At 41.7% G+C, this 22,968-nt stretch overlaps 2 protein-coding genes across 11 annotated transcripts in view; both read right to left on the bottom strand.

Moving 5' to 3' along the window:
* tead1b (TEA domain family member 1b) overlaps positions 1-3,095 on the bottom strand; it is a 33,043-nt gene extending 29,948 nt beyond the window's left edge. For all 4 annotated transcript variants that reach the window (XM_084476566.1, XM_084476569.1, XM_084476568.1 and 1 more), the window contains exons 1-2: positions 2,941-3,095; positions 2,359-2,484 (exon numbers count right to left, since the gene is read on the bottom strand). The gene's annotated coding sequence lies outside the window, so the exon portion shown is untranslated. The remainder of the gene's footprint in view (positions 1-2,358; positions 2,485-2,940) is intronic.
* Positions 3,096-6,623: 3,528 nt separating this feature from the next.
* Positions 6,624-22,968, bottom strand: part of mical2a (microtubule associated monooxygenase, calponin and LIM domain containing 2a) — a 35,854-nt gene continuing 19,509 nt past the window's right edge. Inside the window, exons 14-24 of one of the 7 annotated variants that reach the window (XR_014637673.1) lie at positions 22,578-22,681; positions 22,311-22,391; positions 22,010-22,165; positions 21,579-21,659; positions 21,063-21,446; positions 20,206-20,307; positions 17,942-18,119; positions 17,770-17,846; positions 17,480-17,591; positions 15,977-16,037; positions 6,624-9,603 (exon numbers count right to left, since the gene is read on the bottom strand). Coding sequence is in view for 4 of the 7 variants with exons in the window: in XM_084476436.1 (XP_084332562.1) it covers positions 17,172-17,591; positions 17,770-17,846; positions 17,942-18,119; positions 20,206-20,307; positions 21,063-21,446; positions 21,579-21,659; positions 22,010-22,165; positions 22,311-22,391; positions 22,578-22,681 (1,583 nt within the window). In the remaining 3 variants the exon portion in view is untranslated. Of the gene's footprint in view, positions 9,604-10,026; positions 11,293-12,967; positions 14,675-15,976; positions 16,038-16,310; positions 17,592-17,769; positions 17,847-17,941; positions 18,120-20,205; positions 20,308-21,062; positions 21,447-21,578; positions 21,660-22,009; positions 22,166-22,310; positions 22,392-22,577; positions 22,682-22,968 lie in introns of those variants that run through there. The other 6 variants (XR_014637674.1, XR_014637675.1, XM_084476436.1 and 3 more) reach the window with 6 other exon arrangements.

The following is a 22,968-nucleotide window of genomic DNA, read 5'->3' as shown; positions in this document are numbered from 1 at the left end:
ACTGCAATGTTTCTGCAATGAACAAAAAAAACACATTTGAGGTTAGATAATAGAAAACAACGAGAGTATTTAACAGTATTTAATCCCTTTTTCCCAGTGAAAAAAAAAATATGTTAAATGTTCTGTTTTTTTTGCTGGGCAATATTACAACAAGAATTAGATCAAATAATAGTGTCAAGGGCTTCTTGCTATCATGGGTCAAGAATGAATTTCCATATTAAATAGTTTCAAACTCTCTCCAAAACCAACATTCACATGAGTATCATTTGAACAGACATGTCTATCGATTTCTCAACCAACAAGGACATTTTCATGGCATTGCATCTGACGTTGGCTTAGTACAAAATCCCACTTTCTAGTAACTTGTCTAATTGAATGATACTTACCTATAAGTGATGCAAATTAATTTCTAGCTGTGAGGCTTCTGATAAGCATTATCGTTTAGTTTTTTTTTGATGGTTCTTTAAAACCTACTTTAACTGTGAGTGTGACCAGATTGGTGGTCTACAGAGTACCCCGTTATAAATATGCCAACAGTTAAAATGTGAACGCCATTTTAAACCTGATTTAGTGCAATGGTTGAAAGAGATTTTTTCCTCCTGCATAAGATTTGCATATGATTTGATGTTTGGCAGGGTAAGATATACAAAACGATGGGAAATTTAATCTTTATAATAGAAAAGTAGGGTTATATTTAATGATGCTTAGGTCTATATAACACCATTTATCTATGGCTATATATAGCTATCGGTATCAAATGTTTCCATTAACTGCAGTAATTCCGTTCTTCATGTTCAGACCACACTATAACAATCCACCACTGGTTCATCAGTACATCATTAATACAGCATTCTTGCTAAAAACTACTTCAATGATGGGCAGCCAAACAAAGAGACTGACAATAAGCCTGCAACCGAGGACATGGAATATGTAAAATAATCAAATGTCAGACATGGGGCATTATAGAATAAAGGATTGAACAATGCTTAAATGGGACTAAGTTAGTTTTGAGTGATGCATAAGAGCTCAAATCCGATTTAGTAAGGACTCGTGTTTCAGCAAAGACAATATCCTATTATTTTGAAAATGCCATTCAGGCCATTGTCCAACAGGTCCAATGGTTGCATAAGCTGAAAACAAAGCATCTTTTGCTCCCTCTGTTTTTTCCCTTTCAGGCAGATTTATTTCTTACAATTGTAACATGTTTGAATTAAGTCTGAAAGAACGCCCCCTGTACGTTTTAAACAGCATCTAAATGAATGAATAAGTGTGTGTCCCTAACCATTCTATGAATATACCTACAAAACCTATTTGAAATGTATGAGGAAAAAAACATTAACTGTAATAACACTTTTTAAATTTCCTTATCAAAATATTTTTCTTTTATTTTTGAGTCAATACAATGAAGTACAAATCTACGTCAGGATAATTCTGTGTTGCCCAGGGGCAAGAGATTAAAGTTTCAGTTAACAACTCAGTGGTGCTGTCATTATAGGTTAAATGACCATGATCGTAATAATGACATGCAACAATGTCCTACATATGACAACCTTGAATGGAAACCTGGAATTTATCATAAAGAATGTTTAGAAAGCTGAACTGACTTGATTGATTTGTTTAAAAGAGAAAGTCTAAAGATCGTATATTGATGAATGATCACAATCTGGAACTGGAAATATTACATCCATATCAATCATCACTGACAGTGCTGATTGAATGTTTATATCGCACAATGACGTGTTAACCACCGCATATTACCATGCCTTTTTAAAAGATGACACTCAAATAATGGGCAAAGTAAGGGTAAACTAAGTTCCAACACTGGCTCTGCCCATATTCGAGGGCAGACCGTTTTCCCCGTGCGATCAGTCGCCTACTACTTTAGTTTTAGCTGAGCAGGCATATCCCGAAAAAAAGGCGGATATGGGAAAAAGGAAGCCCAAATAAAGGCTGTACAGCAGCGTGTGGAAACATAGGCTATCCATTCGTATAACCTGTCCATTTCATTATTTGCTGTTCGGATTTCCCATGACACACCGTTTTCTTTTGGAATAAATAAAGAGTTGCTTAAATTAAATCAATTGCACGCCACTTTTATTCTGAAACGTTGGTCGGAATCCATGCCAACTTGAAATAAAAGAGTAGGCCTAAATAACCAGGACATCAATGAAAATATAAATATTCTGAAATTGTAAATATTGTTGTTTTGTGATGGAACTATGTGTTTTTTCGCCAGGCAAGCGAGACGTGTCTGCATACGTCTTGCAACATAGGAGTTGAAGCTGGGCTCGATGTTGAGTGTAACATGGAGTAGAAGGCATTCCGGTATCCCGGTGGAAAATAAGGGAATATACTCACGCAAACTTCGATGGCGATCAGAAAAATGCACAGCCAGATGTGTCGAAGCAACAAGTCTTCCAACGCGGTTAGGTAGTTTCCCGAAAATTCTCCGGTGAAATCTCCAACTCCCGGCGGCGGATCCAACTATGGGGAGGAAAACACCTCCGTTTTTATCCGTCATCTTGTCCAAAAACTCATGCACGCGCTACTTATCGTTTGATTCTGAAAAATCGGATTTGTTTCTGAGACTCTCCGATGTTCTGTTACGCAACCTCGGTGTATTATACGCGTAAGGTATAGGGCGGTGTGGTCACGCTTCTTCCCAAAAAATGTAAAAAATGTCAAAGATTTTGGTGCCATGTCAGTGCAGTCTGCCACAACACTGAGCGGACAAAGTGAGCACCCTGTTGCAACACCGAGGAAAATCGGCCATCTCATCGATGGAAATTCTTTAAACAATATGGGACGAACTGATTAGAATCGCTACATTGCTATTTTAATAAAGACAAAATGAAGAAATATTTCAAGCGCATGATGTAAACCCACTACGAGAAGAAGTCTGCGATCTGTTTGCATATCATTAACTACGTTGAAACTTACCTCAAACACATCCGTTATTGACATTCATATAAATCACCTCTTGAGATTTTTTTTTTCAGATGTGATATTATTGATATTGAAAAACTGTGTAAAGTTATTGTATTGTTTCTGGGCCAGCCAGGAAGGTGTACGTAAAACGCAGTCGGACTGACAGAGATGCGAAGAATGCTCGGAATGGGAACAAGAATGAAATGAACGCAAAGAGCGAGTTTGCATTGGGGCGGAGCAAAGGTGTCGTCATCCTCGATCCCAGCAGTCGTGTTGATAACACGGACACGGGGCAGAATCTGGAGGAGTGACCTCACATGTCGGCAGACGTATAAATAAACTATATATTTTTTGTTTTAAGACGCCTGCATTTGAAGTCAGGGGAAATAAATAGTGGAAAGAAAAAAATAAGCAAGAAAATGTGACGTCGTATGCAGTGGAAACTATAATTAGTGCTGTGTGGAATATAAATCTGGCCACGTGTTTCAGCATATACACAAAACAATTCAATGTTTAATGCAGTGGGACTATGTAATACAGAGACACACTATTGATCATGAGTTGATAGTTGCAGTCTCTGGTATCTAGATAAAACAGCCCTGCACACAGTAAACAACAATGTTTTATATATATATATATATAGCCTGGTTGAACTTGAACAACAATGCAAACTACACATTTTATATCAAGAACTATAATAATCATACGGTATACGTATTGTATAAAGCATTTAAACATTGCCCTGTGAAAAAATCTGAAATTAACCTCAAATGAGGCATACTAAATAACTTCTTCAACTAAACTATCTAGAATATACAGATATGAGCACAGCCAATGATTGACTGTAGGTTTCTTGGGTCCTGCCATGAGATGAAGAACATTACATATGAAGACGAATGACGGCCTTCTTCAGGCTATCTATCAAAACACACACACACACACACACACACACACACACACAGAGAGAGAGAAATATAGATATGACAAAGAAAAAAAATATTGATCTGTATTCCTCCTTGTCTCCAGAGACAATGCTCACTGCTGAGGTATTTGCAAGCCCAACCCACAACCAACAAAGTCCTCTGTGATTGGCCACAGCCCAGCAAGAGAAACAAACAGACAACTATGCAACAATGTTAATGACAAAGTCAAAGAGGTTCTTTCAGAATCAGAGAGAGGTGGTGGACAAATGTAGTACCTATAGTTTTTGAGTGTTTCTGCGGCCTTCCTCCTTGTCTTGACAAAGTGTTGCTCCCCCTTTTCCGGTAACAACTGCAACGAGGTGTGTCCATCATTATCAGTCTGTGTCATGTTGTCATGGCATGTTTTCCCTATTTAATGATTAAAAGGTAAACCCTGATGTGTATGTTTGTTATTAATTGGTTGTTGCTAGTGTATCTCGTATTAGTTTTTACACTTTTTTATTTTGTATGTAGAAGTTGTTCACAGGAGTAGGACAATAAGAGGAATAGTGTGTTAATCTTTCAGCAGGTTATGTAATCTATGTAACAGCAATACTGTCATACATTATTTAGGTTGGTTGGCCCTTTTTCCGTTAAACTATTGAAGTCAGGGGTTGGTCACGGGTGCCTACAAGAGAAAACACTAATATGATATTGTGTTTCTCTTTTACCAGGAATAAATGGTCTGGGTGACCAAAAGGAAAAGACTTGTCCATTTAATATTTACAACATCCACCACGCAGGGGGACATTGGCCCCCGGGCGGAGGGAGGGCCAGAGGAAGAGGTCATCTGTCAACAGGTGGGAGGGTTGCTTGTTTGAACCCCACTGCCTCCGAGCTAAGTGCTCATGGCCTTGTTCAAATCCCACTTGTGCCCCAAATAGTGCACTTTTTGAGTGTCCCCCATGGTGCTGCCACAAATGTGCATGTGCAAATCAAGATCTGCAGATTAGTGCACTATTTGATACCCATAATGCACCTTAAACTCGTGGTCAACTGAGGCCCACTTATTGTCTCACTATAGCCCATGTTGTGACGTGGATTTAGTCGTCATCGTCCAATAGAGAAAATCCTCCACACACAGGTTTACAAATACACGTCATGTCAATGGATTTCTGGTGCATAATAATAAGTATCCCAATTCCCCCTTGAATAGTGTACTACATAATGTTCACTATGTAGGGAATAGGGAAAGAGGAAACAAGTGACCATGAACAAGCTTTCCCCTAACGAGATGGCTGGGTCGACCCTGGTGGGGTTGGAGGCATTCATTGTTAAAAGCTCCTTGACTCAGGTCAGAAATAATATGTTTATACAGAATAATATCCCAAAATTAAAGATTTGGAGGGGTAAAGGTTATGTCACAATGATACTAATCAATGTAACAACATCAATCAATGTTGGCATTATCATCATAGTCTGTCATGTTTCAGAGAATATAAACCACCTTTTGCATCTGCCGTTTTAGATGCCATACGGAGGAATCAAAGTGCGCACTATCCATAATATCGGCGGTCCCCGGGTTAACAGGGCCCCACTGCTCTAGGATGGAATTACTTTGACTCTGAGCCTGCTGTTCCCTGCTCAAAGCCTCCGAGGGAGGCCAAGGAGCAATACAATTAGCCTGGTTTAGTTCATTTCACTGCAGATCGCCTGGCCGGCGACCCTGGCTAATCAGATGGGCCTGTATGGCCAGGTGCAGACCTTTTCCTGGTATCCTTCACTGCGGCCACTGACTGGCCTTTATAGAAACCCCCTAAAATGTCTACCAAATCTCAGCAAATGCCCCCTTGTGGTGATATAAGCGTTTAACTGATTTTGTGTTTGCCGTCTTTGTCGTTAAACTGCGGCGTATCAAACTATATTCACAATTATGATGTGTCTGTTGGTCTTGTTGTGGCATAACATCCCTGGCTCAATTTAAAAGTGTTATGTCCATGCCAAACGTTGTATCACTATCTAAAGAAGCAGGTGGTCAGATCTGATGAGTCTACTCTCTTTGTATTAATCAGTTTCCTGTTTTTGATGACACATCCTCTTTGCAAACAAACTAAAATAACATTGGAATTTATTTTATATATGAGTATAGTTTGTAAAAAAGAAAATACACTACTTTATCAGAATTACTTTGTGCTACTGCTCCCTTGAGAACAGAGAATAACAAGATATATCTAGTACCAATGAAACAAGATGATTTACATTCTATATATATATATATGATTATTGTGTTATTTTCTAAATGCCCATCTATACTATAGTTCATCTCTCGCTCTTCCGTCCTCATTCTTATCCAATGCTACAGTCGGGCGACTTGTATCCAAGCAACCGCTGAGCTTTTTGTATTCTAAATGTTTGTGCACTAAATGTCCCTTCAATGCAATTCTGTAACGCAGTGAAGATATGGATCAATGGGATGTGGCTTTGATGTCCATCTATGTACTCAGAGGCATGCCTGCTGTCTCCATTCCATACAAAAATAGGACTGAAGAGGCACAGATGACTTGATAATTGTGCCATCATTGCTCAGCAGATCCCATCACTACGATAGATCTCATCGTGTAGATGAGTGCACATCTTTTAGTCTATTGTGAAAGACCAATGTTGACCTCTCCTTACCCGGCACGATGCTCTCATTCTGTGCAGTGCTAGAAACAAGACGCTCAGAAACATCAAACATCAAGCATCAAACAATAACGGATTGATGTAATCTTTAATATTGATCTCATCACAAATCTGGATGTCACAGAGGTGACCTGTCACAGAATAATAGGCAGGAAGATTATCTCCTTAAATAGGGAAGAAACACTGAAAACACAGATGGCAAAAAAAAACTACTTGAACCAGGTAGAGAATCAGGGACAAATACAAGAAAAAAAAACAAGCAAAAAAAAAATCGCTGTACTCAGAGCAGTAGATAAGCAGGAAAAAATAATCCAAACACCCAATAGTTAACACAAGCCAGAACATTGGCCCAATGTGGCCATGCATGGCTTGAAAAGGAAAAGGCAAAGGTCAGACTAATTGCCCAAATAATGCTGAAGTAGCGTTCCGGAGGCCAACTCTTACTCTGGTCAGGTAAATAGCCTCTTTTCCCAAAGGTGTCATTTCAGGACAAATTGGTGTTTCAACACCAATAATGAGTCTGCTGCTTTTATGCACTGGTCCTATGCTGTGCCATGATGCCATCTACATACATTCCAATACTACTTTTCCACCCTACCCATCATGTAAATGAAAGGAAAAGTTATGGGTTGTTTTTTTTTACTCCCCCCATTTCACGCTGTCACGTTACTCCTGCCGTTGTCTTTCTCTTCAAGAAACTCTATTTCTTTCTCTTTCCCAAGCCATTGTTTTCAGGGGAATATCAAACCACCCTTTCCTGCAGGGCCCAGAGTGCTCTGTCTGATTCTGACACTTTAATCCAACAACTGGACAGAAGGTACAAAGCCCTTTTTAAATTTAACAACCATTTATAAATTATCCAATTATTAGCAGTATAAAGCATTTCAGTTCAAATCTGTTCAAGGTGTAACAATGATAATGCCGCTGTTTAATGGAACTACAGAAGTAGATTTTGGATGGATGGGGATAGCCATGCATGATTAGAAATAGTGAAAGTAACTATTTTGTCCTACTGCTTCACAGTCATGCCAAGAAGGCCATGTCTGTTGTCAGAAAATTCACTTCATAAATGATCTAAAAGCATCCACGTGGAAACTGCTCTTCATCAAGATACTTAAAGTTATGGGATTTACTGTGCTATGCATTTGGTGATCAACCCATTTTCACCTGAAATGTCTATTGCACTTCAACTAGTTATACCCCACACCGGCTATAAGCCAAGCCATTTGAATATTCAATAGAATGTAGGACACAGCCATTAACACCGATTATTGCATATCCAATGTTTGAAATGTGATTAGAACCAGATGTGCATACAGATTGTATCTGAGGCGGAGGATTTTCGCATTATCACACAAAAGCATATTTCTAGAGAGGAGCTTTATGTCCTGCCATCAAAAAAGATTAAGCACAGCAGAATTTACATCCAACTCCTCTGGCACACATACACTGAATATATTATCGTAAAACTCTCCAAAGGACCCATCACTTTCAAACTGTTAACGTTGCCCTTATTTCAGCCTATTTTTCATTTTTCTTAACAAACAAGAGAATGGTCTTCCTCACAAAAGAAAATCCAAGTGAGCACAGGGCTTACAAGAAGCTCTGGCTCTTTTGGCTTGTTCCAAAGAAAAGTATGAGAATAGTAGTAAAACTGTCTAAAACTGAAGAACACCCATTAAAAGAAACGGGGAGAGCGATGATTATCATTTCAATGGGGAGAGATTCTCCTGCTGGAGTCTTGGGTACAAATCAATAGTGAACAGATGAAAGTGGCTTAACCACTCATAAATGATGTTAGTGGCTTAACCTGTAATAGGTATCAACTACTTTTTTCCCAGTATTAGTATCCTCGATGTGATATTTTTCTAAGGGGGTTACGGCGAGAGAGGATAGATAGATAAAGGGTCATAGATGTACGCATGTTCAGGGAGGCTTATTTCACATGCTGAATAGAGTGATATAGAAGAAGAAATAGGTGGGTAATTACACCTAATGGCTTGAAATGCTCTGCTCAAGACATCTTTCTGCGTTGGTGTCTGATTATTGGTGGTCATTTTCAGCTCTGATGAAAAGCATGGCTCTTAAGGTTCTGAGTTCTGCTGATGATGAGTGGGTCATAACAATAGGCTATTGAAAATAAATGGTAAAAATCCCAACTTAAATGTCATGGTGAACATGTGAAAAGTCCAAGCTGTACCCGTGCGTCCAGGTGAGTATGGTGGAGTTGAGAGCATGCATCCAGGGAAATCCATCCGGAAGCATTATCAAACACATCAGTCAGTGAGGGGATATAGGGCAGTGATCGATGACATCGCCGGGGAGAGTTACAGGGATGTAACAATACGTCACATTGTTTTATTGAATAGGTGTGTCAAAGAAAGGAACATTAAACATGGTTCAAATGCTGGTTACACAAAACCTTTGGCTCCAACTTTACCAAAAGGTAATGATGAATAACTTCATATAATTAGATTCTGTTCACAAGGTTATGATTAACTGTGTGTTAACTGTGTTCTTCATACAAGCATTGTCAAACATGATGTTGCAATGTTATAGCCTGCAGAGGAAAACTGTTTTTTGAATAGAAAATTCTTCAAGTTCATACAGTGGCCTTTAAACAGTTCTTAAGCCATATATTGTCCGAATTCTTGTGGCTAGCACAAGGAAGCAAGTATAGGATTTCATTTACCGTTGGGATTTTTCTATAGAATTCTGTCTTTTCTAGGGAACTATACTATTATTACTACACGCAATTTTGAGTTAAAGTCCTTGATAAATAGTTCATAGTTATTTGTTAGAGTTATTTGGGCTAATTTGACTCACTTTGATGACTGTATCTGGGCTTGAGTATGCTCATTACGTGGTCTGCACGGAGGACCTTGTAGTCCACCAGATTGGCAAGCTCTTCTGAGATGTAGCTGATCATTTTAGATCTTATTTGAATCTATCGAATAAAAAGCAATTTATCTTTGTTTCACTCAAGCTTTCACACAGCTGCAGCGGTTCATCTGTTAATTGGCAGCAAAGGGCATGTCTGCTGATGGTAAAATGATATCCCATGTTGGCAGGAAACCAACCTCTCCCTGGACTGGAGGTTTAAAGAGAAGCATAAAAAACACAGGAAGTTACAAAAGTGAGCAACACAAAACAAAACAAGATGACAAATACGGAAACACTTGAGACGGGCTAATTAGCCCGGGGCCAGACGGTGACACACAAAAGGTGGAGCGGAGGGTCCTGCGGGGGGGGGGGGGCTGCCGAGGCCCGGTGCTCGGGTGTGTGGACCCTTGCCCGGGCCCCGGCCTCGTCTTCACAGCCCAATCTATCTGAGCAGAGCAGAGGGATGCTGCTGCAGCAGCAGCTGCTGCCCGCTCGTCGCAGGACAACAGCCCCAAGCCCTGTCCTCTCTTATCTCCTCCCTGGATCACTGCCCCCCCCCACCCCCACCCCCACCACCCCCCCCACCACCACCCATCCCACCATCGTGGTTGGAGGACTATTAATCAGCTGTGTCTCTGTTTAAAAAGGAGTACAGGGCTGGCAGAGGCCCCGGACCCCCCCACTCCTGCTGATCCTGGACCCCCTGACTAATGCCGCTAATCAGTACGGGGCTCGGGCCAACAGCCTTTTTATTTTTTATTTTTTTTATCTTGCCGACCGCCTCCAAGGATTTGGCAAATCCCGTCCTTTCACTTTACCAACAGGTCACGAGGAGCCGTGTTGTTGTGTCTTTCATGGCCTGATCCCCGCAGTGCTAACGTGGATGTATGATGTTATTGTAGCTCCGAAAGCGCCTGTTTGTGTGCGTTCGTCTCTGCTGAAATGTTTCACCCTTTTTTTTTTTCTGTCGAAATGAATTATTATTATTATAATTAAATGATTTTTAAAGAAATGACGTTACTTTGGTTGTGTTGTTTTATATATTACACAATTGTTAATGCCACAGTGTGCCTCCATATGCAGAATTTTGATTATAATTATTAGTATTATAATTATTATAACCCACCCCTTAGGCATGAAACTCAGGCCTCTGATTGCAATCCATAACTGTGCTGATTGACTGCGCAAGTTAATTTGGAACACTATCTTTTTCTCTATTTCTGAACATTTGTGTTAATAAAGTGACAGAAGAATGTCAGGCACTCCTTCCTAGCCATCCTACAAATGTCTTCTCAAGGTTTCTTTTTATGTTGTGCTGTTTTTTGGAGGGGAGGTTGGACGCTGCATCATTTGGCAAGGCCAAAACATGGCCAGGTCCTTTTATGGTGTATTTTGTATTTGAAAAAGACACTGTACGCTGTACATTACAGTTTAGTTTACACAAAGATTCATAATTGGGAGTGCATTTCCTACATTTCAGGAATGTTCTGTGGTCTATCTTTATATAAACCAAGGATGGAAGAGTCAAGTTTTTTTTTTGTTGTTTAAGCTGTTCCAATTGCTCTTCGAAAATCGACATATGATTTACACATAAACAGAAAAGTGTTTAACTTCAAACATTAATATTTGTAGAGACAACCCAACAAATATATGCCGTGAACAACTATCTGTTATCATCGTCTTGCTCACATGTGCTCAACCTTACTAGTAGAAAAACACAAAGACTTGAGTATTGTTCTATTGCTGTTATACATGCTAGCTTTAGGGAGAATGAATGTAACCATGACACACAAGCGATTGTCCATGACCATGATCTCTCGTCTTTAAGAGGTGTCACCGATAAGAGGCCTATTCAGCCGGATCTGGAACTTCTCTTAAATTCTGCTTTGCTCTCCTCCTGGACACAATATAATACAGTAAGTGCTGAATGTGGTCATAACTCGAGGAAAGTAAAATAGTCTAACGTTAAATAGGAAAAGTGAATTATGTTTCAGGTGAAGAAAACCCAAATTTCCACTTAGTCAAAAAGACTGACATGTATGTCCACCTGTTTGAGATTGCTGTTTATTTATTTGAGTGAAAGAGAAAAAAATAATGAAATGTTATATTTTTAGACTAATGTCCTTCTAGCTATTGTTTTTTTTCACCCAACTTCCCCTTCAAAGCCATTGTAATTTAAATGCAATTTCAGCCTAAGATTGCTGTTTTGCCCAATTGCTAATCATTGTTTATTGTAGAACTAATTTGCCACTCTGCTCCTTTTTGACGTATGAAAACATTATTTGAGATGAAAACATCTCCTGGGTCAGACACCTTGGTCCTCATCGCAAACCCGCAAGCAGCATATGAAGTCAAGCCATCAATATTCCTTACATACCTTTTTTTTCTAAGAATATGATCATCTCCTTCCTTTTGAGATATTTATGTTTACTCTCAAAATTCATTAAAATGCTGAACTATTGTTAACCTCTACTCAACATTGTTAGAGCTTCCGCAGAGGTTTATGGAATAACAAAAGATGCTATGAAGCATGGGAAGGCACACGAGAGCTATTTCTACCTCAACTCAGCAATTATTGGAAGGCTATTCAATTTGAGAGAGTTGTACAGATCTATCATCAGAGCAGCATTTTCTATTACAAAAGATAATTGCCTCCTCGATGTAAATTTGAGCTCTGTGAGTTTGAATATTTACTGCCTGTTTTAGCAGGTGGGCACTAAGACAACTTTCCTATTTTAGCAATATTTTTTTTTTACGTGCAAGAAAATGATGGTGACGTCTAAAAGTGTATTTTGTCGTAAATGAATGGTAACAAGCCAGGAGAGTTATTTTAATCTTTCTTTTATGTTTATAAACTGACTGAGTAATTAATTGCATTTAGAATACAACCATGAGTTTTGGGTATATTGGGAGTTGTGGTTATTGGTTTGTATTTAGGTATCCATTAAGAATGTTATAACATAATAAACATGTATGGTTTAATATATTAGTATATTAGTATAGTAGACAGTAGCTCTTTTATATTAGTGATAATGAACGGATGCAATGCAATATAAAATCAAAAATATTGTTCCATATTGAAATTCAACATCTGTCATGTGTACACACAAGACAGCAAGGGGTGTTTGATATTTTTCTATATGCAAAACATAATATGTGCCTGCCAAAACGAAATACAGAAAGATCAGAGATATGGTGGTACAGAAGCGAAAAGAGTTAGCAGTCCATCATTTTCAGTCACAATTAATTGGCCACTACCTTCTCCAGGCATCAAACAAAGGGCTTCTTACATGCACAAAATGCAATGCAAAGCAGATTATACTCGCAGTTTGAATTGGTTAAATGCTTTTAAATGGGATCTCTGTTTTTTTTTTCCAATTGCGTAAGCACAGAGGGTATGCTGGGGTCTCAGTGGCTCTGCACAGTTTGGTTTAGAAGATCCAATTGAGTCCAATTGGACAGATGACCTATGGGTATACATCTGGCACCTTTGCTTGCATCCAGGCATGGTGAAAATGTGGCTCAAGGAAACCGTTTCCATCGATGTACTGTATACGTGACGCATGTTTTGTTATGCAAGATGTGCCAAAGCCTAGGTCTAGATGTATTCGAGATCTATGGTACGTGTATGTCTAAAGGTTTGAAGAAATTTGACAAGATATATTTTTGTATTGTATTTTTATTAAATGCATAGTTGAAAGGATTTGTAGAATATGTAAACTACTAACACGATATAATTATAGAGCAATACAAAAACAAAACATACCATGCAAGAAGATAGACTTGCAATGTTTACCTGCCACTATATCTATATCACAGTAATGATCAGTGATCATTTAGTCAACATTACAGGCAGCTGCAGAATAGTGTCTGTTAGAAGAAATCTCTCTCTCTCTCTCTCTCTCTCTCTCTCTCTCTCTCTCTCTCTCTCTCTCTCTCTCTCTCTCTCTCTCTCTCTCTCTCTCTCTCTCTCTCTCTCTCTCTCACACACTTAAACTTTTATCGATGGTCATAATATGACATTATAATACAACATGAATATTTTTATTAACTATGAGACACTACCAATCAGACACTACCAATCGGTATTTACTGTGAAAATAAATTTCCAACTGAACTGCCATCACCAAGTCAAGGACACTTAGGATGATTTACTAGCAATGCTAAAAAGGTTATTTTGCAATGAACTATTAAGAAAGCAACACATTTTTATCAACAGAATCAGGGCTTTTCAATTGCATTCCTGAAAAACTTCCTATGCAACAGATAAACACATTTTTCCTTAAGAAAGGCTCTTAAAGGAGGCAGAGAAATTCCAGTGGATAAAGTTTTGTGTGAGTGTGTGAGCATTGTTTATGAAGGTATTGAGCGAGTATGAAGAGACCTTACTCAACCTTACTTGGTTGAAACTGTTGTGATATTTTAGTCCAGGAAAGGCGGCCGAGACAGGATTGCTTTTAACTCACTTTATTTGGTTAAGGTTATTGGTCTATTGTCTATCGTCTATGAAGCAAAAGGAGAGGGATCGTATATAACACGCACGGAGCGTCTCTAAGCTTTACATCTAATCGATACGCCGCCCAAGAGATTCTGATTCTAAAATGGCGGAGTCTGAGTTAAATAGGCAGGTAGAGGTGGGCGTGTTCTGTGGCTTTAAAAGCCCGCCCCCTTCATCTATGTATGATCAGCTGGTTGTGCCTGGTTGTGACTATACACAAGTCTTACAGCTTATGTTATGTTTACTCAGTATTGTGGCTATGGGAGAATATTATGGCACTCCCCATACGCAGAGTACGCAGAGTACGCAGAGTACGCAGAGCGCGTAGGGCCCCAAGTACCTGGGGGGGGCCCCCAAATTAAGGTTGATAATTATAACATCACAATTTTCAAAATATATAACTGAATTACGAAGAGGTCCACCGTTGTTATTTCGCATCGGAGGGCTTCTAGGCCCTATGCCTAGAAGCCATAGTTCACCCATTGTGCATGTTTGGCCAAAAATCCCGTGAATTCATGCCAAAAGTTTATGTCCAAAATCACCCTTCATGTAGTTTGACGGCGGTTCGTTTTGAGCCTCCATTGAATGCTGCTCATCCATATGAAGACCTTTTGCATACAGTCGTACATATCCAATTTTTCCTCTTATGTCTCTTACTTATGTCAAGAAGTTCTCTAAATTCTTAATGAAAAACACAAAGAAGACTTGAGAAAGGTTATCTCAGGAAGTGATGGAGGCCACAGCTGTAGGGGTCTTCTTTATAGTCATCTCTCATCTTCGGCTAAGAGAGAATGCATGTTCACTAGCCTCATGAGAACCATCCCAATCTCGCAAATTCACATTGTTGACCAAATGTAAACATATGAAAAATGTGATCATCAGGGAACCCTTATACAAGCACATACATGCATAGCAAACATTGAACGGTGTAAAGTTTCCCCATTGACTTAAAATATATTTCTGAAAATTAGATAATTGATTGAACACCATAAAGGTGCTTGTGTTGCTAGAACTAGTTGGTTTTAGTGAAACATTTCCAGTATAACTTTGTCCCAAACATAATTGTACGGCTGATATTTCTTAGACTTGAATTTTAATGAACAGTAAGGCAGAAAGAAAAACCACCATGTCACACATCTTTTGTCATTTGAGGTATTTAGAAATAGTTCAGATAGTAATTCACCAAAAATGGGAACGGGAGATTCCATCTCCCACTCTCAAAATATTAAGTAATTCTCTAATTATATCTAATGCTTTATTAATTAACCAAGAGCAACATTTCAGATTTAACTACTGACTGGGTTGAATCGTGACGCCCGGTGAATGACGGAACTCGAGGCTGGGTGAGGCTGCACACCAGAAACGCCACCTGGGTGGAGTGTAGCGATGCCGGGGGCGGCCAAACACAAGGACGCAGGGCGGTGGTGGTGGTGGTGAAAACCGGTTTATCGAATGGTTTGCAGATAATGATACACGACGCTGGTGCTCCATGTCACCATGTGGGAGATCTCTCCCTGAGTGTGTGTGTGTGTGTGTGTGTGGAGAAGGCTGGTTGAGCCTGGGCACATTGATTACTCAATGTACAACAGGTGTGCAGCCAAGCCAAGCCCAAGTCCAATCAGACTCAGGCCAGGTGAGGCTGCTTAAACCAACACAGTTAGCCACACACTCCACAACCATATCGTTGAGCAATATCTATATTATTATTTTTTTTTTAAAATCAAATCTATGTTCTGTACTCAACATTTGAAAGCCTGTAAACACTTGTACATTTGCAGGCAAGAATGCGTTCACTGATTGTAACCCATGCAGAGAATACCAACGTGAATATAGAGACAGGAGCACCCCCTGGTGGTATACTAATGAAGTACATTGGAGCCGTTGGTTAGGCGTGCGTATTTTGGCTTGCAAAACCCCCAAAATGCCTGTAAACACTTCAAACCTTTATTCATTTTTAGTGTCACACACAACATGTTAGACAATATGGTTCCGAGCAAATGTATAACGTAAATATAATAATAATAATAATCGGGTATATCTGCAGCCACACCACAGCATCAACAAGACATGCAGGTGCAATCACCTGCATTATGTAATTTCCCTTAATGATCCAGAAGGTTCCGCAACTCAAACGTCTTAACAGGCTTCAGGGAAATTTTGGGAGAAGGATGAAAAAGAAAATCACAATCAAAAGAAGAAATGTAGTTGGTCTTGGGACCTCGTTTGTTCTTTGCGAGTACCATTGTGGTGCATAATGCAAAAGCCAAAAATAATTATAAAAAAAGTATTGTCTTTGAATTTCCCAGAACATTTACTTTATTAATTATTTGTCATTTAAAAAGCACAATACAGTTAATACAGCTATATAAAGAGGATGGTAACAATCTTTTACATAGCTATATTCCAACATTCAGATAATCAGATCACATCAGCACATTAATAAATAAAAAATTTGGTGGAATTAATAATTTAGGACAAATGATTTATCAGGTGCATGAGTACAATGTCTTGTAGATAAAAACATTTAAAAAAAATTAAATTATTCACTTCGTTTTTGCCTGAAGTGAACAGCAGATGGCAGAAAAGCTCCAACGATAATACGACTAAAATGTGTAGATTTAAGACAAACTCCGTAAACAAACGTAGGTTATGAAAAACATCCATTCTGTAATTTTGTAAAGTCGTAAACGCAATTTCTTTATCCTATCTACCACAGAAAGTTACCATGCTCCTTTTTCTGCTCCTCAACTACGTTAGTCCAGTCAGCCAGTCAGGGAGTAACCCAGTGTGTCCTAAGCCCACAGAACACTTTTAAAGATAGGAGAGTTTAAACCCGTCCCAATGAACGATATTCAGCATTAACGACCCAGCCTTTTTTTTTTCTGGTCATGTAGCACCAATTAAAAAAAATATGTGCACATTTATACTGCATAGCCCAGTTTTATGAAAAGACCAAAAAACATCTTTCCAGCGTTGAAACACTTCTTTAATAAATACGAAGATATACAAAACAAGTCCAACTATACAAAATAATCTCTCTAAATTTAAAAAAAGGAGGCTGCCACTGGAACCTTCTTTGTGTATATTCTTTGGTCAAAGTTGTTGTTAAAAATGTATAAAACATGAAAACAAAACGTTGGTGTTGCTGTGAGAAGGTGCTTCCGTGCGTCACAAAGTCGTCGCCATCACATAACAGCGGACATAACAAAGCTCTAATTGCACTTGTGATCGTGGTGTCGTGTGGCGTGGAGAGCGGGACGAGCATGTCAGCGCGGCATCTATGCGAGCCTGAGCCCGGCGTTCTCCTCCAGCCACCGCACCGCGGGCCGCAGCCACAGGGCCGCAGCCGGCGCGGCCTCCACATACATCTGCTGCAGGACCCCCTGCAGCGCCAGCAGCAGGGGCAGCCCCACGCTCAGCAGCTCGTAGAGGAACGCGTAGTCCTCGCCGTTGGCCCTGACGTGGACGCCCAGGGCCCGCGTGCGGCGCTGCAGCCAGGCGCTCAGTCGGCCGGGGGCCTTGCAAACGGCGCGGGTCAGACTCATGGGCCAGCTCAGGCCCTTCCTGAGCAGTGAGGCGAGGGTACCTGTGGGCGAGGGGCTCCGGGGGCCGTCCGCGGGGCCGCGTGGGGCGTGGGGCCTCTCTCGACTGGTTCTCCGGGATGTGAGCTCGACTGAGTCCCGGCGGTCGCAAGAGCCCTGATGGTGGCACGGGGGAAGGGGAAGGAAGATGTAGGATTAGGTCAGAGTTGATCCTAGTCTGCTGCATTCCAGTCCACTGCTTTGTGCTTTTTTTTTTTCTCTTGTGTACATAAAAACCAAAAGTGAAAATCATTGTACTATAATAATACATTATAGTATACAAAAAGTAACTTACCGTGCGCCCGTTTATGTTTCTTCGCAGATGCGTCCCATTTTTATGTTGTACAAAATGCGCTTTGCAATAAAGTTTTCCTGTAAAGGCACACACATTTTCCGACATTTCAGTAAAATCTCCCGCAACCTTTGCAGACCCTCACCCTCACGTTCACTTTTAAAGCGATACATACCCTGTTCAGAGTCATACACGTGCGCACCCTGGCTCAGTGGCGAATTGCAGGTCTCACAGCGAAAGCACTCCCTGTGGAAGTAGAGGCCCTCCGTGCAGATCCTCTCCACCACGTAGACACGCTTCCCACAGGAGTGACACTTGTCGTTGGACTGTGGCAATGTCTGATGCACAGACCCCTAGGAAACACAGCCAGACAGCCAGAGAGAGGTGCGTTAAGTAATGTCTGTTGACAGTGGGACTGCGGAGGAAACTTTCCCCCTTCTGTAGGCCGATTTAGCAAACACAAGAACAGAGAACAAACAGGGCCAATATTAGTAAGAACAAAATAATCATCAATGGGATCATGGGACTTTACGACCTGCACCCCGTGAAGATATTTTTTTATGATGAATATGGTTCCTCTGAAGTTATCAATTTCCCTCTAATCCCTCTCCTTCTTGAGAACTATAAGAGGAGCATTGAAGGGAACATCTGGTGACCACGATAGCGGTTCTCCTACATTCCTCAACATCTGCCCTCAGGCTGCCACCACAGAAATGCCCGTCATTCTTCCTGGTAGAAGCAAGGTAACCAACGCATGCGGCTACAAACATGGCTTATTTTGGGGCACCACCTTTGTAATCTAAATACGCTGTTGATAAAAGAATACAATTTCTGATGTGTGGCACAACCGAATATTACCAAAAGTATGTAAGGGGGGAATATTATGAATACATAACCATATATTTGACTTGAGCAATGATGGATAGACATATTATGTAAAATAAGATAATGATAAAATAAATATATTATATTGCAGATTAGATATAATAAACGAGTAGATATAATAAATTACAGATAAAGTGGTAATACATATACAGATAAACTAAATCATAATAACATGCATCTATGGATTTTGGGAGCGACAATGTGACGAGTGAGTGGCTTTGCTGCAGAACACAGAAAACCACTTGTGTTGTGATGGTTCATCTCTCATCATCTCTTTATTAAGCGGCACATCCAATTTTCCAACGTGGGCAGAAAGTTGGGTGTGTGGATAGAAAGTTGGCGGTGTGGGCAGAGAGCAGAGAGCTGGGTTAGTGGGCAGAAGTTGGGTCCCACAGCAGAAAGTCTGTGGACGGGCGGAATTTTGATCTTTTGGTTAGACACAAATAAGCTAATTGAGGTGAAAGGCAAAGGGGAAGTGACTTCATGGGGCAGCAAGTATAGGAGGAAATCACTTGCAGTTAGAGAAATCAAAGGCTGTCCACACAGAGAAGCAGAAGTTGCATCTCTTCCTTCTCTTATAAATGACTTGTTTCTCCCCAAAGGAACATGCCATTTTGGGAACGTTAAATGTTACCGTAAAACTTGTTTAATCTCTATTTTTACCTTCTCATTAGCCTCCAAGAAGAAGGTGTAAGTGTCTGTTAAAACAAGATGCAGTGTGAATGCTGTGTGTGTTGGTTTGGTGGAATCGTTTCTTCTACTGAGAAACGTTTGTTTATATTTGACAGAACTCCTTTGACACACAGTACATTCTCAACATTCTTGCCTCCAAGGATAATTTACATCAATTGTGAAACTCATGAGGGAGTTATGCTAAACATTAAAGTCTCACGCGAGGAAACACACACACACACACACACACACACACACACACACACACACACACACACACACACACACACACACACACACACACACACACACACACACACACACACACACACACACACACACACACACACACACACACACACACACACGTTGAACTTGATTTCTGATGTGTGGCATCTATACCAGGCTTTGCCAAGTGCCACAATGTGTTGGTGTGTAACCATGGGGAACTGTGGACGAAGCTATAGTAGCTGGATAGTGAAAAGTCAGATCGGATGGCTGTGGAGGCGGTCCAATAAGCACCATGCTTCATTTAAGTCTGAAACTTTTATTTAGTTAGGGAATCTTTGGTCACACTAATGTCGCAATCATTCAACACATTCACTGTATTTGTCCATCTCACTAGCATGACGTGGGTCCTAGTAACAGGAGCATTTACTGACGGATGTCTTTAATGTTGTTGGTATCTGCGTGAGTCACTACAGCAAAACAATCAGTTAACACAGCTGTTGGACCCCGGTCCCAATGCAAAAAAATATGTGTCCAGCAGCCACACCAAACACTGCACGGCACACGGTGTGAACGCAGACTTAAGGGGTCGGGGTCCGGCGTGCACATGCTGCAAGTAGCCTCTGACACAGGTCAAGCTTTTCGGAGAGTCACCTTGGGTAAATTAGTGGCATCCAACAAATCGCAAAGATGATGTGCCTTCTCCTTTATACTCTTTTTCTGAAACTCCCTAGCGTGTTGAGTCTGAGCCTTCTTCTGCAGAGTCACAGGGTTGAAAAGGAAGAAAGAAATTGAATGAGATGAAGAGATGGACACACACACACCCACACACACACACCACTACAACACATCATTATGATGAAAGAGTTCTCTGTATTATCTTTCCAATTACAAGAGGACCGTGAGATCTTGAACGTACTGTGCAGAGAACAACACGGCTGCTGTGTAAAGCACAGGCCTCTCCATTACCTTCATTCACACCCGCGGTGCGCAAATAATAAGTCATCATCATACTAGGTTCAGGCTGCGGTGGATTCTGACACACGCATACCTAGCTGTAGGAGCTGTAGCCAACAAAGTCTGCAGGCATCTAAAAATATGCTTTTTTTTCTTCCCTTGGAATAATATTTTTCACGTCCAATTCTTTCAAATGGGTCAAAATTAGCACATTGACTCAAGCTTAAATTGCTCTTTTTTGTTTTGTAGGCCCCACCGCTCTGGAAATAGTTTGGGGGAGATGTGTGCCTGGCAGGGCTATTCCGCGGAACAACTCAAACTGGTTCTTTACCCGCTTGCGGCGACCTGCTCAAGCCATTATGGTAAAGCGCGGAGGGGGGGGTGGAAATTACAGGCCTGATGTCACTGACGACACGAAAAAAAATACACACGCATATAAAGCACCGAAAGTAAAGAAAAGAAGAAAAAAAAAAAAAAGAGGACGAAATGAGAGGACAGAGAAAAGAAAAGTGAAGCCAAAAAAAGGGGGGAAAGGACAGAAGAAAGCCGTTCACCTCAGAGATCTGCTCCTCCACCTCCCGCAGGCGGTGGCGCATTCTTCTCATGACTAGGACGGCCGAGTGGTAGGAGGGGGGCGCGGGGGAGGAGGGGACGTAGTCTGCGTACTCGGCCTCCGCACGCCCGGCGTGCTCGCTCTGCGTCCGAGCCTGAGCCTGAGCGCGCCCGCCCTGCGTCTGAGCGCTCTGCTCAGCGCCGCGCCGGCCCTCCCAGAGAGGGTGCTGCTGAAGGTGGTGGCCAGCGGTGGCGGCGGCGGCGGCGGCGGAGGGGTGGTGCTCGGTATGAGGCAGTGTTTGAGCGGCCCTGCTCCGGGGCATGGCCGGCGCTTTGGGCGGCTGCAGGACCGCGCGCTCTGGCAGGCTTTTATCAAAGTTTTTAAACTGGAAAAGTGTGTAGGGCGGGGGGGTTGGAGGGGATGGATTGGTGGAAATTCAGTGACAGAGGTCAGTGATATTAAATGGTTATTGGGTCGAGTGCTTTTCCATCTTTCCATCCACCGTATCTAGCTGTACCTTGGGGGGGGGCTCGGGCGGGGCTGACACCCTCGTGTCACCCTCCGTCACGCCGGTGCATTGTGGGAAGGACTGTTGGGTCTGATTTGAGCGGCGTTCACAGTGAAAAGTACGGGAAAAGTCGGAAGACGGCCGATAGATTTGCCACATGAAAAGGAAAGGACAGACAAAGCGTATGAGGACAGGTCTGACGAGACGATAGAAGAGAAATAGATCAACCAAACCATTTCGCTACACTCTCATACTCTCAGTTATTCAACGGGATTATTATTATTACTACATTTTACATCAGATCAAAACACTTTATTCGGGAGAACAACAGACGACACGCACGGTATCTGTGCGTCAGCGATTATTTCTGAGCTTTTCCCACCACCGTCTCCCTGAGAAGGCGTGGCCTCTCTCTCTCGTCCCCCCCGGGCGATGCTCACATGTCTGCGGACGGTGCGCCCGGCGGTGCCGTCGAACTTGGCCTGCAGCTGGGTGGCCATGGAGCGCACCCGGCTGTTCTCCCGTGGAGCCGTCTCCTCCTGCAGTGCCGAGGAGGAGGAGGAGGAGTCCCCGGAGCTGAGGAGGAGGTTAGTGGCCTGGAGGGGGGATACAGGAACGGGGAGAGACAGGGGTACCCCCCCCCCCCGGTTCACACAGTCAAATAAACAGCCAGCAAAGAGCTCCGACTCGGTGGCGGAGGGATTGAAGCGTCTGAAAAAGGAAAAAAATGCCTTCACAAACCTCCTCCAGATGGCTGCTGCTGCCTCCTTTTCGCCGCCGCTTGTAAACTGATTCCGGGGTGCCCTCCGATTTCCTCTCCTCCTGTTAATAGTAACTCAATAAGCACAAGCCAGACGCAAATACCACATCAACCGCGCTGACGTACCGAAGGGAAAGAACACGGAATAATTCAACTTTTTCAAAAAGGGATTTAGAAGATAATATCCCCGAAGCCCTTCAAAAGTTGTTAAGAATGTCAAATGGCAATATCCAGCGACAACACGTTACCCTAGGCACTCGTTTCCGTGGTTGGGAGACATTGATCCCGTTGGTCATGTGTCTCGGGTCCTTCGACGGATACTCCTCGCTGTTTTCGTCGGCGACCCTTAAACCTGTCGATGAGTCACTGGATTTAGCTCGTCCAGGGATACACAACGTAAAACGCACGCATTCCCAGAGTCATAGCAATTCAACGTGGTATGCATAGTAAAAAAAAAAAAAAATGCCGTCATTATCATAGTATCACAGCACAGAAGTTATGCGGCTTCCTTCGTTTTCATGGAGCAACCAGCCGGTCCCTGCACCTCAATTCCGCAATTACACAGGTCTCATTGTGATCCGCCAGACCAGAAGCCTGCTGCAGGGAAGTCCGAAGCATAACCTCACACCCTGTCCAGCA

This window comes from Micromesistius poutassou, assembly GCF_964030765.1.
Source record: "Micromesistius poutassou genome assembly, chromosome: 12".
NCBI lineage: Eukaryota > Metazoa > Chordata > Actinopteri > Gadiformes > Gadidae > Micromesistius > Micromesistius poutassou.
The sequence above is the reverse complement of the archived record's forward strand: the minus strand, read 5'-3'. Positions and strand labels throughout refer to the sequence as shown.